The following is a 10,642-nucleotide window of genomic DNA, read 5'->3' on the forward strand; positions in this document are numbered from 1 at the left end:
TAATCCATGTGGAGAGCAACAGATTCCAAATACATTGGTCCAAATGTCAAATGTAATCCTGGAACCCCTCAGCTATTGTGTTTACCTTTTTATTAGATTTTTAAATATTTATTTTCATATGTAGATACCTGTTTATAGAGACTGGGTTAAGTCAAGCCAAGTTCGTGTTGAGATTGAACATCAGTTTACTTATTGGACTGTAACCAGTGCTGGAGGATGAAGTCTTCACCTGGATATCTTTTATCAGGAAATCCACTGGACACACTGGAAGCCCCCAAACATTACCCCCAGAGGATAAATCATCATCAAACAAAGACAAAGATATACCGTTAATCGACAAACAAAGTGGCTTTACATCATGTTAGAGTTGGTTAATTGTGAGTTTACATCATGAAAGCTAATTGATTTTTATCTGCGAAGTCTCATCTGTACTGTTATATCATACATGTAAAACCTGTTCATGGTTTCACCATTTAATTAAAAACTGCTGAAACGCAGGAGTTTAGACAGATGTTTGGAACACAGACATGCTGTGATCATGGCAAGCTCTTTCATCATGTTTCCCCTGAGGCATGCCTTCTTTATTGGCATGTTATATGTTAAACGCATACATGCCTTTCTGCAGAATCTATGGTGTCACTGTTATGCAATAGAAACAGTGGACACGACTGCAGTTTGTGCAATATTTTTTATGCACATTGTGACATGTCTGAAGGAAGCTTTAAGTCCTGGCAAAGGATGATAAAGTGTGTGTGTGTTTACATCAGCAGAGACTGAAGAACATGTGCATGAACAAATGAACAATATTGACATTCATCACTGCAAAGGGAGCCAGAGCGAAAATGTTTTCTTCATGTCACTTCACTTCAGTCATTAGAACAAGTTTGGGCCTGTTACATTAAGAAATGCCTGTTGTCATGTCTGGAGGCATGTCATGGGAGGAGTCAGAAGAGGAGAGGATCTGACAGGATATAAGCAATCCTGGAGCAGACCAGAGCATCAGACCACCGCCGCTCCAGCTGGAAGTCAAGAAGACTGACACACAACTCAGCTGATCTCCACAACTTCACCAGGTGAGGACAAAGTGGGCGCAGAGGCAGAGGGAGACAAAGACGGATATATGCTTAGACTTTTACTGACCTCCAGTCTGTGTTAAAGTGTCAATGTCAGACTAGTGTTTCCAGGGAAATACTGCCTTTCTAAGCACAGTAAACGTCAGTCTTTCTGTCTCTGATCTTTGTCTTTCCGTCTGTTTGTGTGAAGGAGGAGAGTTGACTCCCAGTTTTTCTGACTGTCAACACCTGCTGCTTTAGACCATGTAGACACAATACTGAAGACTGTGTGGTCACTTAATTGACTTTTCTCATCAGGTTGGAGAAATGGAATCAAATAGCATGAAAGTTGCTGCCCTGGGTCGACCTTTCACCCTGGGAATGCTGTATGATGCTCGGAGAGACGAACTGATCCCAGGTAAGTCTGGTCTGAGACTACACTCCCTATTTAACATTCATACACACCATAAAAAGCATTTGTAAATGCTGACCAGTTGATAGTTAATCATTTTAGAGATGCTGATGTATTGATGGCTGATATATTATGATGATCCTCCTGTGTTCTCTGGCTCTCATGCATGAGAGTGGGGCCTAAGCTCTGCTGACAACAACACACACACACACACACACACACACACACACACACACACACACACACACACACACACACACACACACACACACACACACACACACACACACACAAAGGCAAAGGCAAATTTATTTGTATAGCACAATTCATACACTAGGCAATTTAAAGTGTCTAAGAAAGAAAGAAATAAAGAGATTAGAAGAGAATAGAAAAATAAAATACAATAAAGGAAATTAAAAACAGAAGCCAGTAGACAATAAGACAAAAGACAATAATTTTGCATTTACAATGATTAAAATCATTGAGCAGATATATTTACTTTAAATAAAAGCTGTAGCAAATAATAATGTTTTCAACCCTGATTTAAATGAGCTGACACTTGGTGCAGACCTCAGGTGTGCAGGGAGAATGTTCCACAGGTGAGGAGCATAATAACTGAAAGCTGCTTCACTTTGTTTGGTTCTCATTCTGGGAACACACAATAGACCTGATGACCTGAGGGGTCTGGTTACTTCATATGGAGTTAATAAATCTAGAATATATTTTGCTCCTAGATCATTTAATGTTTTGTAGACCAACAGTAAGATTTTAAAGTCTATTCTTTGACTCACAGGAAGCCAATGTAGTGATCTGAGGACTGATGTGATGTGGTCCATTTTTCTGGTGTTTGTCAGGACTCGTGCAGCAGCATTTTGAATCAGCTGTAGTTGCCTAATTGATTTTTTGTTAAGGCCAGTAAACAAGTAGCAGGTAGTAGTAGGCTGATTTGGTAACGAGCTTTAAATGGTTGTTAAAATTCAGGTCTAAATCAATAATTACACCAAGATTTCTGGCTTTATCTGTTGTTGTCAGTGACATGGAGTTAAGTTGAACACTGATCTTTGACCTTTCATTTTTGGGGCCAAATACAATCACTTCTGTCTTATCTGCATTAAGCTGAAGAAAATTCTGGCACATCCACTCATTGATTTGATGAATACACTCATTCAGTGAAAGTAAGGGACTGTAGTCATGTGATGACACAGAAATATAAAGTTGTGTATCATCTGCGTAAGTATGATAAGAAATATTGTGATGCTCCATAATCTGAGCTAGGGGCAACATGCAGATATTGAAAAGAAGTGGTCCAAGAATGGACCCTTGGCACCCCACACATCATCTTTTTTCGTTCAGACACATGCTCACCAATTAACACAATGTTGTCTCTATCTTGTAAAAAGGATACACACACACACACACACACACACACACACACACACACACTCAGATAATAATGACACCACTGAGCAGAAAATGCTGACCTTAACTTTGCACCACCGCGGCGCTCAAACAGCAAATCATCTATCAGCCAAAACATTTCAAAACACAAAGACAGCAGACAGCAAACAGTACCGCCACTGTCTGTTAATTATGCAGCATGATTGTGATTGTGCTTGTATTTCTTGTGAAGCATTTACATGTCGTTATATATTAAGTTTCATGTCTGTGTGTAATTCCAGCTCACAGGAAATTGAGCAACAGGTTGATGTCAAATGAATAAAGCAATAAATATATTAGCTGCTTGCTGAAAAAGAAGTTCCAACATGTAGAAATTTAAATTATTATGATTATTCACAAAAGTATTGACCTGCTTTAATAGATCATTGATGGTTTCCAATTTCTATAGGTTTGAGATTGTGGGATGATGACACTCTGCAGCAGAAGACAAGTGAAGCCACTAAGCCCTTCAGTTCTTTTCAAATCACTGCATCTGACACCATTGAATCCAGGTCTTCTCTGCTGGATGTTGGTGCTTCTCTGGAGGCCAGTTTCATGGGTGGACTGATTGAGGTTTCAGGATCTGCCAAGTATCTTAATGATAAGAAACAATTCCAGAATCAGAGCAGAGTGACGTGCCAGTATAACGCTACCACCAACTTCAAAGAGCTGTCAGTGATTGACCTTCAAACCATGAACACCCAACAGAAGGATGTCATCAAGAAGGGCTTGGCAACACATGTGGTCACAGGCATCCTTTATGGGGCAAATGCCTTCTTTGTGTTTGACAGTGAGAAGCTAGAAAACACCAGTGTTCAGGACATGCAGGGCAGCATGGAAGCTGTGATAAAGAAGATCCCCTCTTTCTCTATTTCGGGGAAAGTTGACATCAAGCTCACTGAAGAAGAGAAAGCCCTGACTGACAAATTCTCCTGCAAATACTACGGAGACTTCATTCTTGAAAGCAACCCTGCAACATTTCAAGATGCAGTGAAGACCTACGTAGACCTCCCAAAGCTACTGGGAGAAAACGGAGACAGCAGTGTTCCACTGAAGGTCTGGCTGATGCCAATAAAAGTTTTTGCTTCTGAAGCTTCTGGGCTGACAGGAGACATCAGTGTTGGCCTGGTGAGGAAGGCCAAGGCTGCTCTGCAAGATTTGAGGGAAATGGGAATGAGATGCCACGATTGTCTGGTGGACAAAGTGGTGAAGAATTTTCCAGAGATTCAAGACGAGCTGAGCAAATTCGAAAAATTGTGTGATGACTATGAGTACAGCCTCCAGCAGACCATGGCAAAGAAATTTCCCCTCATCCGTGAAGGTAAAGAAAAGGAGAGCTCAGTGGAACAAGTCCTTGACCAGAGAGACAAGTCACCTTTCAGTCATGACGAGCTGAGCAAGTGGCTGGATCAAAAAGAGAGACAAATCAACATCATCAGGTCCTGCGTCAACACCATGGAGGGAGTAAAAATCATCCAAAGTGTGTCAGAGCTGGACAAAGAGATCCTTGCTCCAGGTGTAGATCATGGTCTGTGCTTTGTCTTCACCTCTCTGGAGACTGCTGACCCCGGCCTTGATGCCATGACCAGCTACTTGGATTCAACTAATAAAGGTAGTGCCAAAGAAGACCTGTGGTACTACTCAAGTGATGTGATCACCAAAATGAAAGAAAAAGCCAAAATTGTCCATGATCTTGCTGAAGCACTGAAGAACAACCGCAGATTCCGCTTCCTGGTTGCATCCTTTGATAATAAGAGGCACACAGGAGCAAGCATCTATCATTACTACAAGGGCATGATGGTCACTGATGACTTTATGAAGCCTGATGCCCCCCCTGTAGAGGATATCAGACACATCAACGATCTGATCTGGTGTAAGCATTTCCCATCCTTTTTTGAGTCAAAAACATGTTGTATAAATGACCTGTTTGACCATCAGAATGATTAATATCACGTCTTGTTTTGGTCTCTCCTTCAGATGCCACTGATCTCAACCTGGACCCAAACACTGCAAACTACAACCTCACACTGTCTGACGGAAACAAGAAGGCAACGTATGGTTCACGGCAGTCATATCCTGATCACCCAGAGAGGTTTGATGCACAGCCTCAGGTGTTGTGCAAAGAGGGGTTAACTGGGCGTCATTACTGGGAGATAGAGTGGAGTAATACCTCCAACGATTCTGTTTACGCGATTGCTGGATACAAGGGAGTTGAAAGAAAAGGAAAGGGTGATCTGACCGAGCTAGGGAATAATCCTGTATCATGGAGCTTCGGCAAAAGATCAGATGAATCCAAACTTAAGTCATATTATAATAAGAATAAATGGGAGGTGCCGATACCCTCTACTGGTGTCAGACGAATTGGGGTGTATCTGGACTGGTCTGGTGGCACTCTGTCCTACTACAGAGTCTCCTCTAACACACTGAGCTACCTGTTCAGCTTTTCCCACCATTTCAATGAGCCTGTTTACCCAGGTTTGTGGGCTTCAAAAAACAACAATTATGTTCACCTGTGTCCAATTGAATAAGAGCGATGACAAAGACCTTCGAGTCTTGATCTGTTAACAGGGATCTGTGATTATATTCAAAGTTCAAAGGAAAAACTTAACAACCCAGTTTAGCTTGAACATGTATCCTTCCCAAATAAATAAAGAAATGTATTCAAGCCCAGAGGAACCAAGATAGTCGATACTATAATAAAGTGACAAAGTGGTTTGTGCTTCACAGATTCACAATCAGTTTTCACGGCTCTAATTTCTGATACACAGAACTTATATTGATGCACAAACTCAAAGCTCATGTAACAATGTTAAATTTATCACAATGATCATTTTAGGACATGGGGTAGTTTAAGTGCATATTGTTCAATTTGGCATTTTCTTTTTTTTTTCTTCGTGCAGCACTTATAAAAGACTTTTAAGAGTGTCAGAGGAATAATTTAGTTCTGTTTGATCGGAGCTGACCTGAGGTTCAATGGCCATCTTTTTAATGACTTTTGATGATTTAACAAACTTAAAAACCTTTCCTCTGTATTAGTTAATGGTGATTTCATGCACAGCATTCTTTTCAAACTGCTTTGTGTTTCACAGCTTCACAATCACTTTAAACTGTTATTGTTTGGTGCATGGGGTATTTTTTAATTGTTACTCTCTGTTCTAATTCTTGACACTTCAACATATCGAGCTTATATCAATACATAATTTCACATCAACACTAGTTGGCTGAAATCTAAACTCGTTGCTCGTGTAACAAAAGATGGACTGGTTTTGTTGAAATTATGGTGTTGATTATTTTGGGACATAAGGTGACTAAAGTTCTTTGTGTGGTATTTTCAAAAGTTACCTTTTCAGAATACAAGAAGAATCTTATTTGTTTTTCCCAAGTCTGTACCTTAATCCTGACCTGGGTTTAAGCAATGATTCATGAATGACTCAGTCTGTAATTACTGTTCTGAGGAGAGAGCCACTGTTAACAGCATTTTGTTGGATGTTCAGCACACAGATGATGTTTGTGGACCTGAAACAATGACAGATGTGTTTGACAGTGAAACACCTGTTGGATATGTTCACTCTCTTCTTCAGCAGAACTTTCAATAAAGTGGAGATCTGAGTTTATTACTGTGTCCTTCTTTATTTACTCCAGATTCAGAAGTTGACAAATAAATATTATAAGGTTTATCATTTATGACAAAGTAGTGTATTTCAATGCATGCAGCACTACAATAATAGAACTTAGAGAATCCTCATTGGAAACTGTAGAACTTTGCTTCTTCACAGTATCGTAATAACACAGATGAAGGTAATGTTTGTTTTTTCCACATGTATTTTAACATTAGCCGAAAAAATTTTATTGTCATTCAACATTTGAACCAACCTGATTCATTCTAGGGGTCAGCTTTGCTCTCATGGTGGCCTTAGGCCCAACTGCCCCCCCCCCCCCCCCCCCCCGCAGCGCCCTTGGCCAGAACAGAAATTGACTATGTGCATGACTATCATATGAGATAATTCAAGTTATGTATGCACAACAATTACACTGAAACATTCATAAATGATAAATGATCACTTTTTCAATCACATTTCAGCAGTCTTCACAACATGTATGTTGACACTGATAAACACACATCAGACACCTTTTGATGATTAAAGACTACATTCTTCAATAATCACACTGACATATATGATAACTAATAGAATAACTAACTAATGGCACAAAGGCAGATTATATTTGCCGAATTAAGCACTACGAATTATAATTGTCTCATGTCAAGTATCTAAAACCTAACCACTACTAGTCTCTAGATGGCAGTATGGTTCCATGGTAGAAACCCGGACAAACACGATTATGAGATTTAAGATCATAGTTTTGTCATTTTACAAGCTAGAAACACAGGGACAAATACATAGGGATTTCCACAGGGATACCGTACAAATTATGAGTTTAGTGCTGTGGGAATATCCAAAGTTGAATCAAATATATCGTTTTCATTATCCTGATGTGGTAGAAAAGAAAGCACACAGACACACAAAACAGTTTGCTCCAGGAATGTCTGATTTGCAACTTGTCAGTGCTATCAGGTTCTTGAGGCCTCTTGAGGCCTGGTGATTGTCCACCCTGATGGTTTTAACGCCTTCATCTGGTGTGGAGCTGTAAGGAAAGATTAGCATCTATATGGCAGCAGTTTAAATAATAGGTGACCCTTTGTAGTTGACGTGTTCTTCCACCCAGCTCTCCTGAAGGAATGCAGGGGAAAATTGGAGGTCTGTTGTCCCACAACTGTAATCAATAATGGGAGATGAAGTCTTCACCTAGATATCCATTATTATAAGGAAATCCACTGGCTACAGTGGAAGACCCCAAATGTTACCCCCAGAGGTTAAATCATCATCAGACAAACAAATACAAACATATAAACTCTAAACTCTCCAACCTCAGGATTCACTTATCCACTTAATTAGATTCACACTATTATTTTCGCATGGCCTGAAAATGTACTGTTTATGGTTTCAGAATGCAGCAAAAATTTTCCAACAGAAATGAAGACACACCTCGAGGGAAATGTGAGCCCTTGATCCACGGAATATCTGTGCTCCAAATGTGGTGCTCCTACTTTTCATTATATAAACCCACTATGACAGCTTTAACATGACAAAATGAAAATCTCTAAATTATTAACAGTTTGAATGGAATAGAATGACAGTACCTTCTATTTTTGTGTTACAGCAACGTGGTCCATTAAAATGGCCACAACCCAGTGGTTACAACAAGTCCTCCAACCTCAAAATAACTTTTCATCAAGATTGGTGAAAAAGGATGGTCATGGTGAAAAGAAATAGCAAAACAGGATGTAAACAGCAGTGTCCTGCATGCTCGGCTCACTGAGCAATCCACCTGAAAACGTTTTGCAAAGTTTAAATAAATCGCATCATGTTTCTTCATGGTTGCTTTCAGTATTCAAAAGTATCAGTATTCAGTATTCAGTTTCAAAAAACAATACATCTGACCAAACATGTTCCAGCCAGAAAGTCTGGATCATGATAGTTATGTATGACTCATCCTATTTCAAGGTTTTCATATTCAATGATAGCACTGAGGCAATCTTCCAAATATATGGCTGCTATCAGGAAATGTGTATTTTGATCCAGATGTACATAAAAAATTTGTGATGATGTTTGTAGATAATTCAAAAGGATTCATCCGTGCAAGGTACCTGAACCTGATGGCAGCTCTCAACATGTGTGCAAATCAATCTCTCACTGTTCCAGTCTGAAGTCCCATGTTTCAGAAGACAGTAGTTGTTCCTGTTTGCCTGACAACCATCCAGCATCCGCCATGACTCACCCATTAACACCCACTGACCTGGCCGCAAAGCCAAAGCTTCCTCTTCCCTGCTGGACTTGCACCACAATGTCTCTCTGTCTCAGGGCTGATGCATCTTCCTGCCTGATATTGGATGGTGTTGGAAGGAGCCTGAGACCTACCTTGTGCACACAGAACTTGAATTATGTCATATGATAGTCATGCACATAGTCAATTTCTGTACAAAACAAAGTTCAGCTCAAATCATTTTTCACACACAAGTTTGTTGTATTCCCGTAGGATGCAGTGTCAGAGGTCATCAAATGACTAACGTCACTGTACCCTCTTCTGGCTGTAACATGCCCAGAAAATACCATAAAATAGTAGACTGGAATAATTGATAGAGATGAAGGGAAAACCTGACATGTAAAATCAGTGGTAGCAAGTGCCCCTGTGATTTGACCTTCATGGTGAAAATCAAAGGGAAGCAGGTCCAGCCATCATGGAGGTTAGTGTGGTATGTGTGTTCAATAATTAAGTATGGCCAAGGGTGCCGCCAGGGGGCCAGTGGGAGCTAAGGCCACCGTGAGAGCATAGCTGACCCCCAAAATGAGTCAGGTTGGTTCAAATGTTGAATGACATAAAAATGTTGCGGCTAATGTTAAAATGCATGTGGAAAAAAACAAATATTACCTTCATCTGTGTTATTACAATACTGTGAAGAAGTAAAGTTTAAAATGAGGATTCTCTAAGTTCTATTATTGTAGTGCTGCATGCATTGAAATATACTCATTTGTCATAAATGATAAACCTTATAATATTTATTTGTCAACTTCTGAATCTGGAGTAAATAAAGTAGGACACAGCAGTAAACTCAGATCTCCACTTTATTGAAAGTTCTGCTGAAGAAGAGAGTGAATCCAACAGGTGTTTCACTGTCAAACACATCTGACATTGTTTCAGGTCCACAAACATCATCTTTGTGCTGAACATCCAACAAAATGGTGTTACAGACTGAGTCATTCATGAATCATTGCTTAAACCCAGGTCAGGGTTAAGGTACAGACTTGAGAAAAACAAATAAGATTCTTCTTGTATTCTGAAAAGATAACTTTTGAAAATACCACCCAAAGAGGAACTTTAGTCACCTTATGTCCCAAAATAATCAACACCATAATTTCAACAAAACCAGTCCATCTTTTGTTACACGAGCAACGAGTTTCGATTTCAGCCAACTAGTGTTGATGTAAAATTATGTATTGATATAAGCTCGATATGTTGAAGTGTCAAGAATTAGAACAGAGAGTTACAATTAAAAAATACCCCATGCACCAAACAATGACAGTTTGAAGTGATTGTGAAGCTGTGAAGCACAAACCAGTTTGGAAAGAATGCTGTGCATGAAATCACCATTAACTAATACAGAGGAAAGGTTTTAAGTTTGTTAAATCATCAAAAGTCATTAAAAAGATGGCCATTGAACCTCAGGGGAGCTCCGATCAAACAGAACTAATTTATTCCTCTGATACTCGTAAAAATCTTTTATAAATGCTGCACGAAGAAAAAAAAAAAGAAAATGCCAAATTAAACAATATGCACTTTAACTACCCCATGTCCTAAAATGATCATTGTGATAAATTTAACATTGTTACATGAGCTTTGAGTTTGTGCATCAATATAAGTTCTGTGTCTTTAAGTTTCAGAAATTAGAGCCGTGAAAACTGATTGTGAATCTGTGAAGCACAAACCACTTTGAGAAGAAGGCTGTGCACAGAATCATCATGAACTAACACACAGGAAATTCTGTAGAGTCACTTTATTACACCATCAGCTATCTTGGTCCCTCTTGGCTTGAATACATTTCTTTATTTATTTGGGAAGGATACATGATCAAGCTAAACTGGGGTGTTAACAGATCAAGACTCTAAGGTCTTTGTCATTGCTC

The 10,642-nt window shown here is 39.5% G+C and overlaps 1 protein-coding gene across 1 annotated transcript; it reads left to right on the forward strand.

The window, feature by feature from the left end:
- The first annotated feature begins 1,376 nt into the window (after positions 1-1,376).
- Positions 1,377-5,429, forward strand: LOC139349872 (neoverrucotoxin subunit alpha-like). Its single transcript, XM_070990910.1, has 3 exons — positions 1,377-1,470; positions 3,311-4,774; positions 4,879-5,429. Exons 1-3 carry the CDS (start codon positions 1,380-1,382, stop codon positions 5,427-5,429), a joined length of 2,106 nt encoding a protein of 701 aa, XP_070847011.1. The 5' UTR covers positions 1,377-1,379.
- The last annotated feature ends 5,213 nt before the right edge of the window (positions 5,430-10,642 follow it).

This window comes from Chaetodon trifascialis, chromosome 21 (assembly GCF_039877785.1).
Source record: "Chaetodon trifascialis isolate fChaTrf1 chromosome 21, fChaTrf1.hap1, whole genome shotgun sequence".
Classification (NCBI taxonomy): Eukaryota; Metazoa; Chordata; class Actinopteri; order Chaetodontiformes; family Chaetodontidae; genus Chaetodon; species Chaetodon trifascialis.